The sequence below is a fragment of the Penicillium chermesinum genome (assembly GCF_028974085.1).
Source record: "Penicillium chermesinum strain IBT 19713 chromosome Unknown utg000004l:1.0-3345178.0:1.0-3348027.0, whole genome shotgun sequence".
In the NCBI taxonomy this organism is placed as follows: Eukaryota; Fungi; Ascomycota; class Eurotiomycetes; order Eurotiales; family Aspergillaceae; genus Penicillium; species Penicillium chermesinum.
Window position 1 is genome coordinate 1467723 of NW_026695314.1, and position 24173 is coordinate 1491895.

The 24173-nt window shown below is 52.5% G+C and overlaps 8 protein-coding genes across 8 annotated transcripts; 3 read left to right on the top strand and 5 right to left on the bottom strand.

Annotated features, from left to right (window-relative positions):
* Window positions 1-42: 42 nt before the first annotated feature.
* N7468_005450 (uncharacterized protein) lies at window positions 43-6466 on the bottom strand (the record flags this gene model as incomplete). Its single annotated transcript, XM_058474747.1, has 4 exons — window positions 43-750; window positions 953-3429; window positions 3480-5211; window positions 5276-6466. The coding sequence occupies 4 exons, from the start codon at window positions 6464-6466 to the stop codon at window positions 43-45; spliced, it is 6108 nt and encodes a 2035-aa protein (XP_058330487.1).
* Window positions 6467-9947: 3481 nt separating this feature from the next.
* On the bottom strand, window positions 9948-11825 carry N7468_005451 (beta-N-acetylhexosaminidase; the record flags this gene model as incomplete). The annotated part of the gene is given in 3 exon segments (XM_058474748.1): window positions 9948-10190; window positions 10201-11277; window positions 11307-11825. The coding sequence occupies 3 exon segments, from the start codon at window positions 11823-11825 to the stop codon at window positions 9948-9950; spliced, it is 1839 nt and encodes a 612-aa protein (XP_058330488.1).
* Window positions 11826-12636: 811 nt separating this feature from the next.
* Window positions 12637-13578, bottom strand: N7468_005452 (dihydrodipicolinate synthase family protein; the record flags this gene model as incomplete). The annotated part of the gene is made up of 1 exon (XM_058474749.1): window positions 12637-13578. One exon carries the CDS (start codon window positions 13576-13578, stop codon window positions 12637-12639), a length of 942 nt encoding a protein of 313 aa, XP_058330489.1.
* A 991-nt stretch (window positions 13579-14569) lies between these two features.
* N7468_005453 (acetyltransferase SAS4-like domain-containing protein) lies at window positions 14570-16463 on the top strand (the record flags this gene model as incomplete). The annotated part of the gene is made up of 3 exons (XM_058474750.1): window positions 14570-14758; window positions 14787-15390; window positions 15439-16463. The coding sequence occupies 3 exons, from the start codon at window positions 14570-14572 to the stop codon at window positions 16461-16463; spliced, it is 1818 nt and encodes a 605-aa protein (XP_058330490.1).
* Window positions 16464-17378: 915 nt separating this feature from the next.
* On the top strand, window positions 17379-17648 carry N7468_005454 (uncharacterized protein; the record flags this gene model as incomplete). Its single annotated transcript, XM_058474751.1, has 1 exon — window positions 17379-17648. The coding sequence occupies one exon, from the start codon at window positions 17379-17381 to the stop codon at window positions 17646-17648; it is 270 nt and encodes an 89-aa protein (XP_058330491.1).
* Window positions 17649-18407: 759 nt separating this feature from the next.
* On the bottom strand, window positions 18408-19781 carry N7468_005455 (uncharacterized protein; the record flags this gene model as incomplete). Its single annotated transcript, XM_058474752.1, has 1 exon — window positions 18408-19781. One exon carries the CDS (start codon window positions 19779-19781, stop codon window positions 18408-18410), a length of 1374 nt encoding a protein of 457 aa, XP_058330492.1.
* A 1230-nt stretch (window positions 19782-21011) lies between these two features.
* N7468_005456 (uncharacterized protein) lies at window positions 21012-21483 on the bottom strand (the record flags this gene model as incomplete). The annotated part of the gene is made up of 2 exons (XM_058474753.1): window positions 21012-21227; window positions 21286-21483. The coding sequence occupies 2 exons, from the start codon at window positions 21481-21483 to the stop codon at window positions 21012-21014; spliced, it is 414 nt and encodes a 137-aa protein (XP_058330493.1).
* A 682-nt stretch (window positions 21484-22165) lies between these two features.
* N7468_005457 (neutral amino acid permease) lies at window positions 22166-23880 on the top strand (the record flags this gene model as incomplete). Its single annotated transcript, XM_058474754.1, has 7 exons — window positions 22166-22341; window positions 22396-22409; window positions 22469-22541; window positions 22597-23284; window positions 23342-23539; window positions 23607-23751; window positions 23804-23880. The coding sequence occupies 7 exons, from the start codon at window positions 22166-22168 to the stop codon at window positions 23878-23880; spliced, it is 1371 nt and encodes a 456-aa protein (XP_058330494.1).
* Between the last annotated feature and the right edge of the window lie 293 nt (window positions 23881-24173).

Consider the following 24173-nt stretch of genomic DNA (forward strand, 5'->3'; position numbering starts at 1 on the left):
ATGCGGTCGAAAGGATAAGTGGTAGGAAGGATGTCGAGCTGGTTAGGTCCTGGCTGGACCGGGTTGGTGAGAGGTGTTGGAAGGGCCAGGTTGGTGGGTGGCTTCGAACTCCGAGATAAGTTCGTCCGCTGCAATATCCTCTGCTGCTACCCATTGGTCCTCTCGCGCGGATTGTCCTTTCCACCTTACCAGATATTTAGTGGTGGGTTGTCTCGCAGCTCCGTCTGCACGGGGGCGACCACGGGGCTTAGTGGTCCTCTTTGCGAGTATCCGCTCGACTTCGTGTCTCGTCTCGTCTGGGAACCTTTCGTCTTCCATAGGTAGGTGGTTCTCGTCGTTTGTTTGGCGGTTCCACGGGTCTGCACCCTGTGGGCATTTTTCCAGGTGCTCGACGCTGACTACTGGATGGCGGCGCCACGTGGGAGGGAAATCGAGCTTATAAGCCAATCGGCCGACTCGGTGGAGTATCTTGAAGCGGCCGACGTATCGTTGTCGGAACTTCCTTGGTCGTTCATCGTTGGCTGGAATTGTGTACCCGGGCTTTTGGGGGTCTGTAGACAGCTTAAGATAAACCCAGTCACCAGGCTGGAAGTATATCGGCTTGTGTGTTCGGTCGAAGTAATACTTCATTTGGGTCGCCGCGTATGCCAGCGATTGCTCCGCATCTAAACGAGCTTTGAAGCTTCTGTCGTGGTCAAATGCTTGGGGCATCATGTCCCAGGCTTGTCGCAGTTCGATGCCGTACATCAACTTGTGGGGGGGTATGGCCAGTAGCCGCGCTGGTAGAAGCGTTCATTGACGCTTGGAGGTGGGGTAATGCCCTTGGCCAGTCGGAGATTTCGGCTGGGTGGGTTGAGACCCAGTGTCGTAGGGCAATCTCCGCGACCTGGTTCGATCTCTCGGATTGGCCGTCGGCGCGAGGGTGGTATGCTGTGGTGTATAAGAGGCTTACGCCTAGGATGGTGAATATGGCTGCCCAGAGGCCTTGCACGAATTTCGGGTCCCTATCTGAGATTATCACCGTCGGTAGGCCCCAGTCGCCTAGCATAAACATGTCTAGCAGGGGCTTGGCCCACTGCTCGCCAGTCCAGTCCGCCCTGCCTGGGATGTAGCCTACCCGCTTGGTGAACTTGTCGGTAACTGACATCATGGCATCCCGGTCGTCATGCGAGGTTGGCAACCCAGTGACGATATCCACTGTCAGTGTGTGGAATGGAATTGGGGGGGCAACAATAGGCTGGAGGCTTCCGTACGGGCGGTGACGGTGTACCGCGTTGGTGAGACATTCAGGACATCTAGCGATATATTCCTTTAGGAGCTTTAGCCCCTTATAGAAGCAAACACCGCGCATTTTCGCCCAACACCTATCTATGCCTTGGTGGCCCTGTTGATCATGGATAATATTGAAAATCTCGCCTGTCATAGATTGCGGGAGGCAGAGTGACTTTTCTCCTGAGGCTTGGCGCATGTATAACAGGTCGCCATCCATCTCGTACGGCAATCTCGTTGGGACCGGGTCGTCCTCATTGTCCCGTAGGGTTTCGACAATGCGCGAGAGACGGGTATCATCGGTGTAGGCTTGGACGATCCGTCTTTTAAACTCTTCGGACAGGAGCATGATAGAGGATGTGAGCGTGAGGTCTCCGTCTGTGTCTACAGGATACGCGGTAGCTTGGACTGTCGCCGCGAACGCTATCATTTCGTCGTCGGGGATTGAGGTGAGCTTGTCGTCTAGTTCATCTGGTGGTCTAGGATTGCACCATAGCGAGTCGAGATCGCCCTCGTCAGCGCGTGGCTTTGTAGGTTTGGAGCTTGGTAGTCTCGAAAGCGCGTCTGCGACCTTGTTCCCTACGCCTGGGCGGTGGTGTATTAGGACACGAAATTGTTGGATAAATTGCGATGCCCTGACAAGGCGAAGGTTCAAATTGTCCGAGTTTGCTGACTTCAGGCTGGAGCTTGTTGCGATAGTGACTGTGCCACTATGGTCCGTGTAGATGACTGGCGGGAGGTCTGCTGGAGCGGCTTCGAATAGATGGCGGGCCTTGCGCAGGGTCCACACCAGACATGAGACTTCCAGTTCGGTTGGCCAGTAATTCTTCTCGGCGGTGGATAGTAGGCGGCTTAGGAACATAATCGGCTGCACCGCCGTGAATGGTGGGGGCTTTGCAAGGTCCTTGTGATCATATTCTGCCTTTATGTGGAATAGCACCACCCCGTGTCCCTGTTCCTTGGAGGCATCAAGATCGGCGTATAGGCGTCGATGTGGATCGTGGTGTGCCAGCCAGGGCGCCTTGGTGAATTCAGCTTGGAGGGTTGCAAAAGCTTCCAGCTCCTCCTTCGATGGCTCGTCCAGTATAGTGCGCATAGAGAGGTTACGGCGTGCGGCGCCCTTAGACGGCGCGTCCTTGAGAAGGAGCGTTTTGCGCTTTTGTAGCGGCTCGGCCTTGCTTGCGTATTTTGCGATATAATGTCGGTAAGCGCCTGTGAGGCCGAGGTAGGTTTCCAGTTGCTTCAATGTTCGGGGGAATTGTAGGCTTGTGATGGCCTGGAGCTTGTCCGCTTTGGTGGTCATCCCCAGTGAGTCCACTTGTTGCCCAAGCAAGGTAATGGAGGGGAATCCAATAAATGCCTTCTTGGGTTCTAAATGGATGTTGAACTCTTGCAGCCTATGGAGCAACAAGTGCAGGTGCTCTATGTGGGCTTGGATGGTGTCAGATGCCGTGACTATATCGTCGATATAAACACGACACCATGCGCAGAACTCCCGCAGGATATTATCCATGACTCGCTGGACATAGGCAACGGAGTTACAAAAGCCCATTATCGCGACTTGGAATACCTCTTGGCCTCGGTGGGTAATTACCGCCATCTGTCCCACATCGTCGGGGTGAATTGGCCACTGGTAGAAGCACTTTGCCGCGTCGAAGACGGATATGTACTGTTTACCCTGGGTGATGGCGATAATATCGGCTTGGGTCGGTAAGGGGTAGATGTCTTTGACAACGAGCCTGTTCTGTGCCCGGAGGTCTACCACGACACGGCCGATACGCTGACGGCCGCCCTTGTCGTCTGTCTTCCACTTCCACACGACAAATACTGGGTATCCGCTTGGCGTATGTGACTTAGCACGTTTGAGCTTACCGTCAGCCTGGAGCGAGTCAAAGAGCTTGTCGATTTCGGCGCGGTCTGCCGTGCCACATTTGTAAATTTGTGGCTTCGGCACCTTGTCTTCCCATCCTGGGATCATTGGAATACGCATCCATTGCTCCATCGGAATGTCTGCCAGCTGGGGATGTCCCCAGATATCGTATGTTTCAATCACTGTTTGGAGCTTTTGGACTACTCGCGGCTTGCCATAGATGGTTACGCCGTTTGGGAGCACAGTTTGTAGGTTATGTGTGTGGGTTGAGATATTCACTCTTCGTTCGGCTTGTGGGGGCCGAGTTGCCATTGGAGCGAATTCGGGCGAGATTTGGCACGCCATTGCAAAGTCTGCTTCTTGTAGCGTTCCGATACGGCTCCGACGGGGATGACTCGTCGAGTGTCTGTTTTATTCGTAAAAGGGATGTATGTGAAGTTGGCGTCAACGATAGATGCTTGCACATAGCACTGTGTAGCGGATGGGTCGAAGACGTAGTCCCTATTGTCGGGGAGTTTGGTTTTGATGCGGATTGGGACGTTTGCTGTGGAGTATGGAGGGATGATAACCTGGGCAGCCGCATAGACTGGCCTTGTTGCGACATGATTTGGCTTAGCTTGCAGGCCTATAGGGAAAACCGTGTCCTGGCAGGAGGCGATCGTAGCTTGTCTCCGTTCGAAATCCAATTTGAAGCCTTCGGCGCCCATGACATCGATTCCAAGCAAGAGTTTCGCGCGTAGTCCGTCGACAAGGTGGGCTTCTGCGTGGACTTCGGCTGTGGCTTTAGGCCCGTAGAATTGGAGGGTTAGCTTAACGTATGCATCCGAAATATGCTGTGATCCGATGCCGCTGACGGGGATAGGCTTGATCTTGTGGATAGGGACGTTGAGGTCCTTGGCCAGCGCCGAGTCGATGAGGGTCATGACGCAGCCAGAGTCTAGGCAGCACATCACTACATTGTCCCGGGTATTTAGTCCTATTGCGGCGGTTGCGTAACGCCATGAGCGGTAGGCATAACCAGGTTCCTGGTATGTTGTTTTGTCGGATTTGATGACCGGGAGGTTAGTAGCCATATATGCTGTGGCTTCGAACGGCAGGTCGGCCGCCGCCTGTGGCTTGCATGTAGATAGGTGGACATGCAAAGCCGCGTTAGACGTGTATCCCTGTTGACAGTGACGGCAAGTTACTGAGAATTCAGGTGTGCAGTTCTGCGCTGTAGGCTCGAAGCTCTGGTCCTCATAGGCAGCATCATCCTGATGAGCCATGTAGGCTTCCTGGTCGTTTTCCGGCTCGTCGCCATAGATGGCCTCGTCGTAGCAGTCGATATCTTGGTCGTCGGCATGGTATTCTTCTCCGGCTTCCTCCTCGGCTTGGGCGTCCTGTGTGTCTGCGATGTAGGCGCGCGGTTTGTTGCTATCCCATGGCTTCCTATCCTGTTGCCAATTGGTCTGGTCATTCTGCCGACCTTGCGGGCGATCCGGCTGCTGGCGCTGGTTCTGGTTCCATGGTTGGCGTGGTTGTTGTGCGGTGGCTTGCTGTGGGCCTTGGTTATAGCGCGACTGGTTATACTGCTGGACTTGGTTCTGGTAACCATATTGTTGGGGGGCACGCTGGCCCTGGTAGCCATATGTTGGACGTTGGTAGGGCTGGTCGGCCCTTTGTCTAGGATTCCACTGTGGGTTGGCAGGTCGCCGCTGGTTTATGTCAGTCCTGTATCGCAAGTCCTGGGGATTAGAGGCCGCCGGCGGTTGACTGGAACGTCGTTGCTGGCGTTGGGGGTCCGACATACGCTGTCGATATTGACGGTAGATCTTGGCACGGTCTTCTACTGCGTCCTTCCAGTCTAGGTAAGTCATCTCGAGACCTTGGATAAAGGTTGCCATAGACGTTGTCTCTGTTGGGAGAGGTACGTCGCGGCGGAGATCTCCTTCGATACCTTGGCGGATATGGATCATTTGGTCGTACAGGGAGCTGTGTCCCAGGCCTCTGGCTAGACGTAGCATCCGCTGAACGTATACCCGGATTGGCGTGCCGTCGCGGATATCGCGCTTGGTGTATGTCAACGTATTAAACTGGTAGAGAAGGTCCGAACGTGGGGGGCCGGAACTTAGCCTCGAGAGTTTGGAACCATCCTACGGGAGAGTCCACGGGGTTGGAGCGTAGAGCGGTACGTTCAAGCTCAGAGAGTTGAGATGAGTACCATCCTAGCGCTGAGCCGCGTAGACAGCTTGCTAGGTTGGCTCGTACGATCTCTTCGGACTTGGTAGGGATGAGGTCCTTCATCCGGTCGATGAAGATAAAGACATCTTTGTAGTTAGTCACGTTGGAGATTGTAACCACCCCTTCGCCATTAGGGTCTCTAGCTTCTGGGTTAAACAGCCCGATGTCACTGGGCTTCCAAGAAGTGTCTGGCGAGGCGAGCACAGGTTGGCCTTCTGGGCCTTGGATGCCGGCTGAGCCTTGTGGACCCGGGGGGCCGGGCGGGCCCATGTCACCAGGGGGTCCCATTGGGCCTTGGCGGCCTTGTCGGGGCTGTGGCTCGTGCGTACGCTCCTCGCGGAGGATTTGCCGGAAGATATGCATTGCAGTGCCGACAGTGAGTGGCGTGTCCGCGGTTAGTGGGGTGTTTGGACCCTGGGAGTGGTCATTCGCTGTTGCTGTGGCTTGGAAGCCGGGTGGGAGGCTTGGATTTGACATTCCCAGTATCTCGCGCTGTAGGGCGGGGGTTGTGCTTGGTGTGTTTCCGGTACTTGGCGGTAGGGCAAGATGGTAGTCAATATGTGCCTGGGAGCGCTCAGACTCCTGGCTTGTAGTGTCTGTAGCTTGAGGGGGTGTAGTGAACAGGGAGGTCGGTCGGTGAGTACGGTCAATCACTAGCCGTGGTCGACGCGGAGTGGTGTCTGGGCTGGGGCTTGTCTGAGGCTCACGGTAGCCCGAGAAAGAGTCACTTGTTGCTGGGCCTGGCTTTGGATCTGGTAGGGATGTCATGCGTGACCGGGGTTTGGTTCTTGCTCGCTTCCCTAGGGGATTTTCTGGCTCAGACCCAGAAGCTGGCGAGAGCTGTGAAGTCTCCACTAGCTTGTCGGTAATTGTAAGGAATTCTTTGACAGTACCAGACAGGCTAGAACGATCAACACCCCAGCTTGGTGGGAATGGGTCGTTGGTAGCGGGTGGGGCGGGGTAAGAAGTGACCAGGTGGCCAATTCGTGCTTGCGTACGTAGATCGAACTTGCGTGACCAGATGTGCGCTCCTTCCGTGTAGGCTTGGAACTGGTGTGCAAGCTCGATCACTCGACGAAGCTGACGATCGTCGATGGTAGTGGTCATCAATTATTTGCCTTGTTCTTTTTGATAGTTAGGGTATCCTGTGATTCGGATCGACAGGGGCCTGTGCTAGCTGATTGGGTAGGCGGGCGTATAGAGTGGGGATAGAAGGTGGAGGTGGGGTGAGCGACGCGACGTGTCTCTCAGATCAGCTCGTGGCTCCCGAAAACTCGAGGAGTTGAGCTTGTTGTCGAAAATTTTGGAAAAAACAGAAAAACAGAGGAATTTTTGGCTCCAGAGATCCCTTGGAGCTTACGAACCGGGCAATGCTACCAATTTGTGGCCGTAGCTAGAGCGATGAATGATAGTTTATTCGTATTGTGCTAAGAAGCTATCTAGAGGGGGCTTGCCACGTGACCTGCCGGCTTGGCAGGGTGACAATAGGCTTCGCGTTTCGGGAAGAAAGCTTCTCCCGCTACATGGGTATCCTTGCTAGTCTTTTCTTTTCTTTTCTTTTCTTTTTTTTTTGCACCCATTCCTATAGGCAATAGGAGTAAGTAAAACAAGACTCCCTCCGGAAATACGATCGATGCATGACGCATCTCCGACCCGAATCCAAACCTGAAATCTCGACCTGGAAATTCTGGGCCTCGACGGGTCCCGCGTGGGGACTCCCCACTCTGCTCCATGCCCGATTCCGCATGTGTTTATTTAGTTCTGTACCGTCACATTACAGCCTGTGGCTCAGCGACTGAGCCACAGATCAGAAAAGCACCAGATCCTTTCCCCGGGGAAAATGCAACCGATCCCCGCTAAACCTATGGGCATTCATCATCGTGGCTGCTCCATTGGGCCCCCTTCGTCTGAGGCTGTGCCATGGTCCTGCAGATTAGCTCTTTCCTGTTCGGGTGTCCGTATTGACAGATCCTACTGGTAGACGTCATAATCGGTCCTGATTTCCGAGGTAACACTGCATAAATTCTGTTATGCCAGGTGCATCTCATAACTTGCGCAGGTCCACAGCGGCCACCCCAGGCCCTAAGGTTGGGGCCTAAGGATAACCGCAGTCCCCTATTCTGCTTTCCGGATGGATCTCAGGGGGACCTCGGGAGGGAACTTTCATGCACGCCGGGACGGGAGTGCTGAGCAGGACGAGAAGGCCGAGGGGCAGGGGACCAATGCGCACGCTTTGGCTCAATCGTCCCAAGAGGATCAGCGGTTGGTTTCTTGCTTTCTTTCCTTTTTTTGTCGTGTTTCTGGAAGTGATAGTTCGATGCGCTGTCTGTGGACTCGATCCAAATCGGCCTGATCGTCCCCTGTGTGATAGTAATATGCTAGATTCTTATTGGCGGTCGGGTGTGATCGCTTCGATTAAGTCTACCTATCAGGACTTAGATGCCGGTCCCGAAGAAATGGTCCTGGGATGCTTCGATCAATATGAATGGAACGAGGAAAGCAATATAGGCGCTACAGTAGCTTTACAGGATCATTATGGAAGGCTTCAGTATCGATTAGGACTCGTGACATCAGAGAGGTACCTTGAATAATAGACATTAGAATGCGGGTGCGGATATCATAGACACCCAGGACTTGGAGAACAAGAGAGATTGTTGCAAGCGCGAAACATACGGAAAGCTTGTACAAAGCATTCCGAATATAGGAATCTTATTCTCTATCAACGTTTCTGTTGATATAGCCCTCGATTAGTTAGATAACCCATGAGTAGAAGTTGAAGGCTCTGGTTTGGTTCACTCTACTACATCGTTAACACCAACTGGCAAATACCACTGACAGACGCAGACGAAAAAGCCCGATCCAGGTGGGGAGTATCTCTCCTGTCGAAGATCGATACATTCCCGAGGTCTACGCTATAATATCCAAATGCTGAACTCTTAAAGTCTTGAATAGTACCACTGAAGTCGAGGGGAAGGTACGCATAAGGTTCGTGCAGGGATATATATCCACGGGTCCGAAGCTATTTCTGGGTATGCGAAGTGAGCAACTTGAAGTCAACCTGGAACAGAGACCTTCGTTGCCGATTCTGACCCGAATTCAGATTGGACCCCCATCCTAGCCAAAGCGTCGATGTTTCGTGAGAGTCATTAGAATTAGAACCAACATAAGGTGGACCATCTACATCGTCACGGGCCCGTAACTCCCAATCCAGAAAACCAGATGTCGTGCCACCGTAGCAAGTCCACTCATGAGGGAGAAGTATAATCGCGAACAGGCTTCCTTGCAACGATTCCCGATATCGAAAGTCTCGAAGCTTATGATCCGGCCTTAGCCTCCCCGGCCACTAGACACTATTCCTACCCTACAAGCCGTGGCCCAGCACCAACCGCAATGAACTATCAAACCCCCGTCATCACACTGAAACGCCTGTCCTACAGCCACACCAAGGACTCTCGATACACTATCTTGGGCCCACCACGAGTGTCGGAGAATTGCATGGCGCACCCAGGCAAGCTTCAATTCAAGCCAGATGGAGCGACCTCGTGTTCTGCACATCGCGCTCTCAGATCCGATCACTGCGAACAGAGGCGTGTAGCACACGATTAGGCGGGCCACGGTTACGTACAACGTGGGCGGAATCAATACCAGTATAATGCAACCTAATCGGTTGAGGTGGCATCAAGAACTTCAGGGGGGGCATGGATGGACAGGGAAGAATAAGCGAGTGCAGCGCGTTCAGAATGGAAGAGAGAGGACTACGCGGGATCGAAGAGAGGTTTTGCTCGAGCTGGGTCGCTCAATTGGGAACCTGGGTGCAACCAGGGCGTTGGACAGGTGTTTTGGATACGAAGAAATGCGAAACTGGAGAAAGCTAGGAAGGGAAGGGGACTGGTTGATAATACATCGCGCCGAGGTATATACCTAGGGATGTCTTGTATGGGTTTGTCAGAGGGGCATCTATAACGGGAAAAGTGGCAGGGGTTCGTCCTACCTCGCGCAGGCCATGCTTTTCTGTAGACGGTACCTATCCCGTGGCGAAAATCTGACGTGCTGGGCCACAGATCGCATGTGCAACGTCGGCTACCGATGGGGAGCAAAGCCTCGTACCCAGAGATTTGCTTCAGGGTGTCGCACAACATCAGTGGCGAGCAATGATAGGGCAGAGTGGCCGGACCGATTCTGAAACGAATTGACTTTGGGAGGGCTTACTCGTTCCGCGTGATTTTTGGGTGGGACATGGTGGCTGGAATCCCAGGACTGAACCAGCATTGGGGGATTCGACGATAGTCCCAATTTGGGAAATGGTCGTCTTGACGCATTGTGCAGGTAAGAGGGTGATAAGGATCAGAGTGACGACGGGACGTTGAAGGATAGAGCCGATGCGGCATATTGTAGAGGATTGACCTTGTAGGGTCACTTGACTTTGCCTTCGCTCAGAGAAAAAATGACCTCCAATTGTATTGGGTATCTAAGTATCCAAAGGTCGCACGAACAGTAAAGGATCTATTTACATAAGAATGGAAAAGAAAGAAAAAAAAAAAAGCTTGGAAGTGATGCACTCCGGTCCAAAAGGGTCCAAAAACGCACATCAAGTAATGACGGTCTGGTTATAGTAGAGATCGCATGCGTGGGGATGCTGCATGCAGTACTTGGAAAGAAGGACTTGAGCCTGAACGCCGTTTGCAACGAGGTACTCGCGGAAGTTGAGGAGACGCTGGGTGAGTAAAGTAGTGCGCTTACGGCCGGAGGCGTCACGGTTGCCAGACCATGCCAGCTCACCGAGAGCAGCAGCACGAGGCCAAAACTCGTTTGAGACGGTAACAGAGTCAACCTGCTCGGACCATAGGGGGCGCCTCAACGCCAAGGACGTGCTTAGCTTCGGCCTTGGTGAGGTTGGTGGTGAAGTCGTAGTCGTAGATACGCTGCCAGGTCTTATACGGGGCACACCAAGACCCGCCGTTGCCGCCATAGTTGAAGTTGACGCCGCCGTCGGGGTTGGACTGAACGTCATAGCGCGGATCATTCGAGACGATGCCGCCACGGCCGCAGTCCAAGTAGAGGAAGTCGGAAGAGGAGACAATGATATCGAAGCCACTGGAGGTGAGCTTCTTGATGTTGGTCAGCCCACCATTCCAGGTCTGCAGAACGATGTCACGAGGAACGTCCGTCCCGTGGGGGTCGGAGAGATATACGTCTTCCCACATCATGAGACGACGATCCGGGGATGCGCCGCGGAAGATGGGAAGGGCTCGATCCAGCCAGTATTGAACCAGGTCATTGTAGGTACGGGAAGGATCCTCCGTGAGCCAATTGGTAACGTAGGTGCTGAAATTATAGCAGTTAGTCTGGAGCTCGTCAGCACCAACGTGGAACCAGTTGTCCTCGAAAATGTCCGAGAGTTCATCGTAGACACCCTTAACGACTTCGTATGTCTTGTTGTAGATGATGTCGAGCTGACCGGGGTTAGGCTCGACGGATGTGTGGTATTTATAGACATCATTAGACCACCAAGAGTGTGCACAAGCTACCATCTGCGGATCCACTTGCTGCCAGCCAGAGGCCGAGTGACCAGGCATATCCACCTCGGGGATGACACGGACACCCCTAGCTTTAGCATAGCCAATGACGCGCCGAATATCGCTCTTGGAGAAGATTTCTCGAGGCGAGAATGCGTCCTTTGTCATCTGCGGGTAGGTTTCCATTTCCACTGGCCACGATTGGGAATCGTCCAAATGCCAGTGCAGGACGTTCAGCTTGGATAGCGCCATGCCGTCAATCTGCTCGAGGATCTTGGGAACAGTGATAAAGTTGCGGCCCGTATCGAGCATGATTCCACGGTACGGGTAGAGAGGGGCATCCCAGATATGAACCGGCTGCTCAATGATCAACCCGCCACGGCCGTCAGAGATGATCAGTTGCTGCAGAGTGGTGAACGCGTGCAGCGCACCCAAGGGGTTTGCGCATGAATCTTTATGCTGCCAGACGAAGCTGCAACATCCAATGTGTAGGATTCGTCCACTCCATGCTGTAATTCGGCATCTCCGTCCACAATGGAGACTTGAACCGAGGAAATCGTGACCGCGGTGCGCTTGGTGAGGCCGGCGCCGGTCGGGAAGGGTTCGTAGGAGGCGATGGGCGCTTCGGTGGCGGCGGGAACCCACTTTAGGTCGGTAATCGTGTCCCAGGCCCGGGCCCACGCGTGCCGGACGATTTTGTGCTTGTGATGGTGGCTGTCGGAGGTGCGGAGAATTACGTCCCCAACGGGGATCGGACCAGACGAACCCCAGGTGATGTTTCGAGGGGCGGGGAGTGGATTCACCTTAACTGACACCGCCGTCGAGGCCAAGGCAGCAAGGCCGCCTAGGACCAAGGAGAACTTCATGACGATCAGGTGGTGGGTAAAGAGAAGAGTCAAGTGAGAGAAGAAGGGGAGGTCGGGGTTCTTAAGTTGGAGCCCAGTAAACATGCAGATCGTTACCCTGCCGATCTCCTGGAATGCAGAGATTCGAAATGTCGAAGTGTCCCCAGTTCTCCCAGATCCTTGCGGCCTCAAGTCCAATCCAATGAAAGCCGGTAAACAAACCGCACGCGTGGGCGTTTCACCTGTCGCAGCCACTTAGTCCTGGAACGTCGCCCTAGAGGTTACATCGATCCCCACACGGCGAGAACCTAAACAATCGGAAGCTGCGATCTGACGATGGTGGCTGCCCATAACGTTCTGATTGCTCTGAGTTCCTCAAGTGATCTCAAGTGATCTAAAGTACGGAAGATACTGAATACATCCCGGGTCGATTGGCAGCTGGCTGCTTTTTATGAGGTCGACGCCTCTGGTGTTTCTTTATCCCGCGTTTTGGCCCCTTGCTCTAGCCATTTTCTGCACATAACTGTAAGCTCAAAAGACCCACTGGCCTTTCAGGAACCAAAAAGGCTTATCTCCCGCAGATAAAGTGGCTCGAATTACCACGCGGATGCAAGGGATTCCATGTCGAGGTAAGAAAAAAAAAATAAATAAACACGCCTCAGTAATCTTGTTTTCCACGGTCGTTATCACGACGGTTAAACGAGGGGAAACTTACCCGGAACGTGGGTAGCCAGGAATGCCACCGTGACATGAGGCATCTCAAGTGGCTTGGACTGTTATCTACCAAGACCAGGAAAAGTGTGGGGTATTCTGATAATACTGATAATCCTCTATGATTCGATCTAGAGCAGCTAAAGAAAAGAAAGGTATCATACTGCGTAATCGACCCCCTTAGGCCCCAGTGGGCTCAGACCTCTTAAACCTTCTCCAACGACTTCTCGACCTCCATACTCTCGCGGAACTCCTCCTTAATGGCCGCAGCAGACTCCGCAGAGGGAGAAACGGTAGGACGCCGAGGTGGCAGGCCATAACCGTAGTAGGTTTGCAAGGCGCTCTTCACAGCAACGAATCCACCGTGAATGGCAGCCCAGTCCGCACGGGCAACAACCGCCTGCAGTTTCTGCGCCTCCTCCACCTTTCCATTACGGTACAGCTCCCCCACACGGACACATGACCGAGGGATCACATTACCCAGGCCACCGATGATACCAGCACCGCCGGCAATCAGAGTCTGTAGAGTGAAATCCGCAGAGCCACCAAAGGTCAAGAATCCTGGTTTTGCGGAAGCCGCAACGCGCGCCAGCTTGCCGGTGTTTCCACAGGTCAGCTTGGTGCCGATGATGTTGTCATGCTTAGACAGGGCCAGGATGTCGTCGGACGAAAGATCGAGGCCTGCGGAGGCACCAGGGAAGTTATAGATGAGCACAGGGATTGGAGAAGCATCAGCGACAGCCAGGATGTGGGCATGCAAAGCCTCGGTGCTCACCAAGCCCTTGTAGTAGCTGGGAGGCAGCACCAGAACCGCGTCTGCGCCACTATCGGCCGCATCCTTGGAGAACTGGATGGTCTCGCGCGTGGAAGGCGCACCAACACCGGCAATCACGGGCAACGTGGTGAAGCCAGCGGCATCCACGGCCTGGCGAGTAGCAGCTGTGATGACTTTGCGCTCTTCACGGTCCAAGTGCACTGCTTCACCGTTGCTACCCTGGGTCACCAGACCAGTCACCCCGCTGCGGGCTAGGAAGACTGCATGCTTTGCTGTGGTTTCTAAGTCGACCTCCTCGTCTGGCTTGAAGAAAGCCACGGTGGGGACGTAGAACCCTTGAGGAAGGGGGTTGCGTCTGGTTCCGGTGGCCATTGTGTGCGTTTGAGGTGGTTTTACCTGGATATTTCTATCACCTCTCACAGTCAGTCAATCGCATTATTTAGTGGGTGGGCAACCGCTTACATGGACAGGTGTGCAAAGCGCAAGCAGGTCGGCGGTGGAATCCGGGGCGGCGTACAGACTAAATAACGAATCCTGGATCATCAACCCCCACGCATCTGGGACAAAGCTGGGTAATTGGTGGGATTTACTCACTCTTGTTCGCCAGATCTTGACGCGGAGGAACCCCGTTCCCCCCACGTCCTCATGCGGGGTTAACGGGGCTGCGTGTTGGAGACACGGGCCCTTTGGATCTCTATAGTATTTTGGCTTGGGATTTCATCTGTGCTCAGGATAATCTTGGTGAGAGCATACGGTATACTCAATCTTGCACCTACATACGAAACAAGGGCGGCCATTGGACCTGGTCGAAATTCGACCCTCTATGGGCTGAAGGAATTCCCCCACTCTGTTTCGACGTGGGGGGTTGCAGAATCCAGTCCTTACCAGACAAAAGCCGTGAATGGATCAGATCGTAGGTCAATTGAAGTCAATAGTGAAGATTGACATACTCTGATGCCTGGGGAGTCTCGTAACGAGGCGTTGTCTGGTTCTTGTACGGACTAGGAAGTCACGGACGTCTTATACATACGAGGTTCGGATGAGATACAGGAACGAAAGTAGCTGCAATATTGACCAGATGGGCCAAAAAGAGGAAACATATTTGGACCAGATGTAGATTCAAGTGGCATATGGAATATCTCGTAGTCTTCCATAGTCGTTCAAAGTGATATCCCTTTGCGTTTGCGATCTTGTTTCCAACCATCGCCAGCTGCCAAGAACCTCGTCTACGCATCGGATCCTGACGACTTCCCGGACCGCGCTGATTTTGCAGCCCAGTTCACCCACCCTTGCTCGCCATCCCCTGCTCTTCTGGTCGCAGTATGCGAGACTGAGAGCTTGTCACAGTTCCATCTGTCGAGCGATGGCTCTTCTGTCGGGGCCTTTGCTCCGTGGCTCTCTTCGACGAACCCCCGACGACCACTCGGATATTGACGGCCATGCACCACCAATGAAAAGGCAGCGCACCCAGTTCGAGCATCGTCCTCGCCGTCGCAGGAGCTCCCCAGACTGCCTCACTACCACGCAAGATATCCCTCCCGTCGCCGCCAAAGTTCGACCGGCCAACCCCCCCCTTGAAGGCGGCGCGACCGCGCACTTCGACGCGGCGCGCTCGTCGACAATCCAGCTCTTCTGTCGACACCATCGCGTCCGTACACCAATTTCGAACCCCTGGCCATCCGCGCGTGAATGGAAATGGGAGTCTGAAGACCCGAGGCCCTTCTGACAGTGAAACGCCCTCTATACTGGATCGCTTGCGCGATGCACGCGAATCACCGGACCCGTTGGATACCATTTCGCCCGTAGCCAGCACCACTGGCCCAAAGGCACGCCCCAAGCAGCCCTCTCAGGCACTTGGCGCCGATGTTAAACCCCTGGAATCCCCAACAGCGCGTCCGCCCCGTCGCCGTGACACAATCTCAAAAACGGAGCTGGCCAGTCTTGGTACGGATGATAGCAACGCCTCACAGCTTGAACAGCCTCTGTTGAGAAGCCCGGCGAGGCCAACGAGGTCACAGCATACCAAGGGCCAGGAAGTGACTGAAGCTGAGCCAGCTGCTCCGTCGGGTGGCTTAGAGAGACGGTCTTTGCGTTCAACAGACAGCGGCTCTCGATGTAAGAGTGAGCTGGCTCAATATTTCTATAACTACGAGCAAATCATCAGTCTCGAACAGGCTCAGCCTAGTGAGTACTACTCTTGCTCATGTTACTCCTCTCGCTAACTGATTTTAGTTGAAACTTTGGCGGGCAACACAACTATCATTCTGGCGGATGACTTGTCTGAGCCTCTTCCTTTTCCTTCTAACCCGAACCCAACGCCCTTCGGTAATCCACTTCTAAACCTACATGATTGCGAGTCAATTGAACTCCCGATATCTAAATCACAACCCGCCGTCGATCCGCTGGGCGATGAGCTGTATTTCAAAGCCCACCGCAAATTTGAGCGCCAGGAGAAACAACTGCGGAACATTGAGCGCGATCGTGCACAACATGAGAAGCAAGCATTGGAGCGCCTTCTTGAAGAGCTGCGGAGCCCAGAATGGCTGAGAGTTATGGGGCTAGTTGGCGTTCATGAGAGCGACAAGAAGCTTTACGAGCCAAAACGACAAATCCTCATCCAAGAACTTGTTGTTCTGGTCAACAAATTCCAAGCCTGGAAGGATGAAGAGAAGCGCCGCAGGCTGATGAAGGAAAAGCCTCACGCTGCCACCGACGCTGAGCAAGAGTCCCGGCGGTCACGTAAGCGCTCAAAGCCTGCCGAAGAAGCAGAAAGCTCTCCTGTCCCTGGGACAGAGACCCCTAGCACGCCAGATCCTAGCGACGTGGATGCATGGGCTGCGCGACAGCTACATCAGGAGGCTCGCTCAGCGTCGGGCGCGAAATTGAACAAACCGTTCTCGAGTGCCCAGAAAGCCAAACCGAAAGCCCCGGGCCCAAGCTCTGTAGAAAAGCGCACCCCCAAGACACAGAAACCACCTGCCAAACAACAAAAAACCCTTGATGCATTTCTCTCTCGCGCCGTCGACCCTTCCCCTCCTCCCCCGCCACCTGCTGAGGTTGAGGATGACATGCAATGGGAAGGTCGCCCAGCTGCGATTGAACAGGCCGACCAGTCAGAAACCACACTGGAATCTGGCTATTATATTCCAGAACCAGAGGAAAGGGAGTATGCGCCTCCTAGTGAGTACTTAACCGAGGACTTCATCAAGGCTTCTCGGCGGCACATGCGCTACTTGAAAAGGCAGAGCAGTGGCTGATCGGTTCAAATTGAAACTTGAATGATCACCATAGTGCTGTCCAAGTATGAACGAATTCCTCTGTATGATTTTGTATGATAGCATTATGGCGCTGGGGACATGGCATTTGTTCGGTGTTTTGCAGGGTTATTGCGGGCTCAGGGGGTTTAAGGTTGATCGGGATTCTGTATAGCTTAGTGGCTAGGAAGAGAAATGCGTCCCTTGCGATTCATGCCATTCGCTTTCCATCAAGGGATGCGGATGATTGTCCTGCCCGACTGGTTAGTAGGGACTTGATTGCCGTATAATCATTTCCAGGTCAAAGTCCGCTTAGGCCCTGATGAATTCACATACGCTACCGCCCCCAAATCGTGCTCCGTGGCCACGATGAACGCTTTTGCCCCTCATCCTAGCTCACCGTTAGCTGAGGTCTTGTCTTGCTGCCTGCTCAGGATGGATTGTCCCCCGGATCTCCCCTGGTTCCTCGCAGCCGTGATTCTCCAGTACTTGATCCCATCTCTGGTACTTCTCAAAACCCGTAAAGTGGCCATTTTACGATACCTGACCGTTCCATATATGATCTGGATCATGGCTCTTTTCTGTTATCAAGTCGAAGATGCATCTATTACTCGAATAATTGCCGTTTCAACCCTCGGGGGTCAAGCTGGGCTGGGCTTGGTTCTCCTATTGATCAATCCACTGGATGAGAATGCTATCGCCCGCGACACGCCGGATCACCTGAACAGGGGCCATGGGCGGTACTGCCGTACTCTACAGCTCTTCTCTTTCAGCCGCGCAGTACATACTTTGCGGCAGGTTAAGGGCATTCCCTTTCAGCCAGCGTACTTCGCGCGCTATGGCTCCACCATCCCTCGAGCCCGGTGGTTAATCAGGCAATCTATCATTTTCGTGCTGTAGTATCTCGTCATAAATATAATGCAGACGTTGACGCGCCAGGCAGCTTTGGCAAATGGCCCGCCTGTAGGATCCACGCCCATTGATTGGAACCTTACCCCCTCGAAATGGCTGGACCGTGTAGCTGAGAACAATTTCTCTTGGTTTTGCGGCAGCCGGATCATACTCGATTGCCACTATCGTGCGCTTTCGATTTGCTTCGTCAGCCTCATGCCTGAGGATCCGACCGACTGGCCCCCTGCCTTTGGCAAGATGGCAGAATCATATACGATCAGAAAGTTCTGGGGGTGAGTCACACAAGTCTTACTCGCAGCGCTGGCGCGTCTTCTGACTATTCAGAATTCCTCACAGGCAATTCTGGCATCAAGGGCCGCGCCAGGCATTTACCGGGATCAGTAGCTTTTTTTCCCGGGACATCCTTCAACTTCCTAGACCTTCCCTTCTTGAAAGATACACAAACATATCAATTGTGTTCTTTCTTTCGGGCTTGGTGCATTTGGGCACAAATTGATTACAAGGCATCCCGCTGGAACGCTCTGGTGCCATGTTACCAAGTTCAGGCTCTAGGTATTATGATCGAAGATGGCGTGCAAGGTCTTCAGAAGTGCGTCTCATCTGGACAGCGGATCCGGCAGGAGGAACCAACGCCCCTGTGGCACAAGCTGGTTGGATATTTATAGATTGTTTTCTGGATTGGCACCACATCTACTTTTTGACCCATCCTAAGACAGCTTTATCGAAAGATCGCTTGACGCTGATCCCATACAGCATTATGGAGAAAGTTGGGTTCGATGTCTGTATAGGAACGGTATTAGGAGGCAGCGTTGTTGCATGGCTCGCACTTGGCGTTGAAGTATAGGATGGCTAATGGATTGCTGTAGGTGTATAGTAGTAGGAGCACCTAAAATTCCAAGTTCGTTTACTGGTCTATCATACTAGAAAGCAAATGAATTCATAGTGATTGCAGATTGTAAATCGGAAAAGAGAAAAGTGTCCCCCCCCCAAAACTCCCACATCCTGACCTAGGAACGGCATCAAGCCTGGAATGAGCTATTGGTCTGGGTTTCTTCGAGTCCGAGTCCTGCGCGGCCTATCTCGAATAGAACGAACCATCCGCCGGATGGACTGCGTGCGAGCCATAGCCGAGTCTCTCACCCGCCTGATAGAATTCGAAACCCTAGAACCTAAGTGCGCTCTTTCATTCGGAGTGTTCCGATTCGTCCTAGTGGGCGTCTCTCTGCTACTACATGAGCCGTTATTACTGTTGCGGCCGCCTGTTGCTCCTTCACAGCCATGTTCGCCTGTTGCACTATCATGCTCGCTCATTTCTCCATCATGTTCGCCTGTTGCACCACCATGCTCGCCTATTTCTTCATCATGTTCAGCTGTCCCTTCATGCAAACCTTTTGCGGCTTTAGGTGGCCTCCCCTGCTCGTCAGCTTCCTCTCGTTCTCGCTTGGTCCCTGATCCCCATTCCGGGCGCCCGCTTGTCCGGCCAGGGGCACTGTGGCCCCGCCTCTGCTTTTCTTCCTCCTCCTGAGAACGAGGCCGTCCGTGAGCAGAGGTGATTTCTCTTGGCGGCTGCGGAATCCCACGAGTAATGGCAGCGCTAATCAATGGCCAGGGGGGTATAATTATGTCTTCGTAAAGGAGCTCATCCCGGTATTCTTCGATCTGTCGTCTAACCCTGGCTTGATATTCTACTTGAATCCTCAGTCTCTCTTCGTCAGTCTCTGCCGAGGACATGGCCTCTTGCATAGCTGCGACCGCTGCATCTCGTCTTTCTTCGGCTCTTCGGCTTGCTTCAATTACACGTCCGTCCAGCTCCACGCGGGCGTATCTGGCCTTATAGATTCGCTCGTTGATTGTCTGTCGGCACCATGGGCAATGACCGTTGAACCTGAGCCAAGCTCGAATGCAGGGTGGGTGGAACCAATGGCTGCAAGGAAGAAAGGTTGCGACTTCGCCCGCTGGCACGTCGTATAGACACCACATGCATTTTTGATCTTCGTCGGTCAATCTCCGTTCAGCCTCGAGATAGAACAACTCCGTGTTAGTCGCTGCTTCTGACGGAAATTCCGGCCCGTTCCCTTCGTCCCCGTCTTCGCCCTCCTCTGCTTCGGATCCGCTTGTTGTAACTTGGTCTGAGGCTCCGTCTATGAAAGACAGAGTTATCTGATTTAACAGGTCCACAATTTCGCCCTGGATTTGGCGGATATGTCTTCCTGTCACGATGCACTCGACTATTGCCCCGAAGACACCCTCTAGAGAAGGAGAACCTTCGATATCAAGAGCAACCAATTCTCGAAAACGCACGATCAAACGAGCGGCTATGTCCGCTTGGCTCGGTGGGCTCGTGGTGCCTGCAGGCAGGGCGTCAGTCGCCTCTACTCCGAAACTGGCGAGATTGATGAAACCCTGCATAATTGCCGGGTCTCTTACAATTGAAGAATTCGGGATGAGCCACAATGCTGCATGCACCGTCATTGGTAGACAGGCCAAGATGTTCAGATTTGCTAGGTCGGTCCTAGCAGAACCGATTGCATTATCCAGATCGTCTAAATACTGCTGTAGAACGTGAGGGGGAATACGACGAGTTGGTGCGCCATCGGGATAACGCTCTCGATGCTCAAGGAAAGCTTCATTTTCAAAAAGGTTAATCATTTCCTGTAGTATTGTCCCATATGCTAGCCAATTTACGAGAACTCTGCGATTCGCGTCTGACAAGGTAGCTCCCCATTCCGGAATTGGGGAATTAGACCTAGAGCCTGGGTTAGACATTTCTTTTGGAAAGTACACAAGGTTTCGGGTACTAAAAGATATGGTTCAAGTTCAATTCGGGTAGTGCTCTTTGCCAAAGCTGCGTGCGCCGAGAAGGTACCAGTGTGATCGTTGACCTTTTCTAAATAGATTGTCGTGAGCTATTGCGAATACCCTTGAAGCCGACGTCTCGTGCCTCATATATATAGACAATTTTACAAAACGGTGTACATATACCCAAGAACCGTCTTCGTAACGCATCGAGGAACCTGACGTCTCAGGGGACAAAGAAAAAGAATAATGCGATAAAGCAATGATACTTATTCACCGTGCCTCGATGAAAACTCTTAGGAGAGGCCTCTTTTCATAACGAAATCAGCCTTTGGAAGGGAACTGCCAAGAATGGAAGGAAAAGGTTCCTTGACGCTTTGTTATCCGATTCAAGCCGGGAGATACACAATGGTTTTTAAACAGGATCCCGCTTCAGTGTCGGATTCGAATAGGAGGTCCTTTGTCGATTGTTGCATTGGACTTTGCGCTCGCTACAGGACTAGAGCACAGAATGTTTCATGATAATCCAAACGTGGTTATTCTTAAAGCGAATCAAAGACTGGCCTGAACAAACTAGGTACCTTATCACCTCGGCCATTTACCAGCTGACAAACACTGTGAGAATACGCTAATATAGAGAATGATGCTACTAGGGGGTTATACCCACTGGTATCAACAAAACAACATATTATATCGCTAGGGGCTGACCGCTCTACCTCTCCTAGTCCACCTTTTCCAACGATGGAAGAGATAAACTTGATGAACTCTGAAGGTGGTTATGCCCGTGAGATGTGAAGGGGCTGAGGTGGATCATCGTCATGATACACGGTGGACATCGGTTCTTCACTTTTCCTCGGGTATATAAATGACGAGATAGTCAAGTTGTGCATTGAATGTTACGGTCTCATCGAACTGAGTGCATGTGCCGCGTTTGAGGGCCTCGCCTGCCACTTCGACCTCGCCAGCCGGTACATTGAGAGGGAAGAAAAGGGTTTTGAGGTTGGGCAATTTCGAAACTTCGGAGTTTCCAGAGGTACGATAAATCGCATAACCGAAGCCCTGTGAAACCAAATTCAGCCAAAAATTCAGTTGTTTACATCTGATTCCTATCGATTACTGTTATTTTATGACATCCCAAGGCCATCAATAAAGGCAGCGTCTTTTTGAAGGTATCCTTATCCACGCATTGCAGAAGGTTCCCTTGTTGCTTCATTTCGGCATCTTTGAGCCATTCAGCTAGATCATGCAACTTCGATGAGGCGCTAGGGTCCTTTAACCTCGATATAGCGTCGGTGACAATTTCGGTTACGGGCATTGTCAAGTGTACTAATCAAACGCCTGACCTAGGTCAAGCGCAATCGTAGAATTCGAGAAGTTGTCGGCTGTTCCGCGCGTAGGAAGATACAGACAGATAGACAAGATATACGAATACGTGGGCTTTCATGACGGGGTTAAGTTACTGGGATACCCGACGATTGGAGTCACGTGTGCAAAAGTCCTTTTGGGCCCAGCCAACCCTCGAGTATGAGCTTATTCGAGTAGGCACTAAGGAAAACTACTAGCTTTTGCGATGGCAATTTCAGAACATTCCACTGCTAAGATCGAATTAGCCACGCCGGCATCGGCGACGAAGTTTTCTCTGCTTTCACACTTTCCCCAGTTTTCTCATCCAGGGGAGGCTCCATCGTGCCGTTTCGACGGTTTTTTATTACGTCGCCGCGCCGTGATTCGCCCTGCGGAGCCGATGGCCGGTCCTTGGCCCCACTTGGAGCTGTCGCGAGTCTTGCGAGAAGACTGACTCAAAAGATATTTTTTTTTCGCTCGGACGTTTGGTTTTGATTTAATATATAAGCCGGAAAGCCTGCGAAGATCTTCCTGTAGAGGTACTCGTGCAGCTACAGCTTTTTGGGGAGTGCAGGCGCCCTCGTGCCGCAAGAATTCAAGCCGCATCGAAGTATTCGCCATTGAAGATACGAGATCGACTATCGAATTTCACAATGTCAGCCTCAAGGGGTAAAGAAGCTCCTTCAGTGCAGGATGATACTCGGAGCAGATCAACTGTTGTTGACCCGGATGTGGAGGCCGATCTGAAGCAGCTTGCTCCTTCATATAACGAAGATGCTTTTGGGAATGAAGAGTTCGCAGAAGTCAAGTACAAAGTGTTGAAGTGGTGGTGAGTCTCTGTGACAAGCTCCGACAGAATCTTCTGATAGCTAATGAACTATAGGCAATGTGGTCTACGTATGTGATGTCCACGAATGCATGCGCTTACACTAGAACTCAACTGATCGAAACTATAGTCATGGTGGCTGAAACAGTGTCATTGGGTGTCCTATCACTCCCTGCTGCTGTCGCAAGCATGGGTCTGGTTCCGTTCGTGATCTCTATTTGTTGTATATATCAGTCTGAGGACTAACCGATCCTATAGGGCCATCATTGTCCTCCTCGGCCTCGGAGTCATTACCACCTATACCGGGTATATCATGGGACAAATGAAGCTGCGGTTTCCTCAAATCACCACTATGGCAGATGCCGGAGAAGTGATCGGAGGAAAATTCGGCCGCGAGTTCGTTGGCGCGGCATGGATAATCTTCTTCATTTTCATCATGTCGAGCCATCTTTTGACTTTCACCGTCGCGATGAATACGATCACCAGCCATGGAACTTGCTCTATCGTGTTCGGTATCGTCGGCATGGCCGTGTCCTTCGTGTGCTCTTTGCCTCGTACCCTGGAGAAGATATCTTGGCTTTCCATCGTGTCGTTCATCAGCATTCTGGCAGCTGTCTTGATCACCATGATTGCTCTGGGCATCGAGAGCCCCGGCAGTGGAGTGGTGGCTGTTGCGCACACCAACTTGTATCACGGCTTCTCTGCTGTAACAAACATCGTTTTTGCGTTCTGCAGTCACGGGGCTTTCTTCGGCCTTATGGCCGAACTGCGCAATCCCCGCGATTTCACTAAGTCCCTTTGCCTGCTGCAGGGTCTCGACGTTTCCCTTTATCTGATCGCAGCAGTCGTGATCTACCGCTACGCTGGTGATGGAGTTGTCTCGCCCGCTTTAGGATCGGCGTCGCCGGTTGTTGCAAAGGTTGCGTACGGAATTGCCTTGCCAACGGTATGTCTATCGATGGACTCAGCGCAGCATTGTCGAATATTGACCAATACGTTACAGATTATTATTGCCGGTGTCATCAACGGACATGTCGCGTTTAAATACGTTTATGTTCGTATTTACCGGGGTACAGACCGCATGCACAAGCGCGATTGGGTTGCGGTCGGGTCCTGGGTTGGCATCGCCTTGGGCCTCTGGGTTCTCGCCTGGGTTATCTCGTCCGCTATCCCAGTGTTCAGTAATCTTCTCAGCTTAATTGTAAGTGGAAATGGACACCCCGAGGCTACAGGCAGTCTCCGCATTCGCGTGCTAACTTGTGTTTTAGACTGCCCTCTTTGCTAGTTGGTTTTCCTTTGGCCTTCCAGCTATCTTCTGGCTCTTCATGAACAAGGGCGTTTATTTTTTCTTCCTACAGGAAGTCGGCCTTGACCATCACAAACCTCATAATTCTGGGAATTGCTTGTGTTCTGGTAAGTGTGATCGTCTTTCTACCACTGGCTTTTGCTAATACGAGTTGCCCAGTGTGGTATGGGACTCTGGGTCTCCGGTCAAGCCATTCACGACAACCCAAGCAGCGACAGCTTCTCGTGCGCAAATAATGCTTAAAGGGAGCTCAAAATGTATTTAATAATCATAATTTACGGATTTCCAATGTCCTCACTGGATACAGTCAACTCTACCTTCTCAAGCCTTTGCAGAGCCACTTTTGCTTGTAATCTTGTGCGTCCCCGGGAGCCTGCCCCTTGCTAGTATCCAGGAATAGGATACCAACAGAGGGAGATCAATGCCATGAGAAAAACTGCATTACAGTAAGGGTATTTTGAAAGACATCTTTACTAAATATAGTCTCCAAGTTAGGGGCATTCGGTGTGTTTGGGCCTGTTGCTTGGCA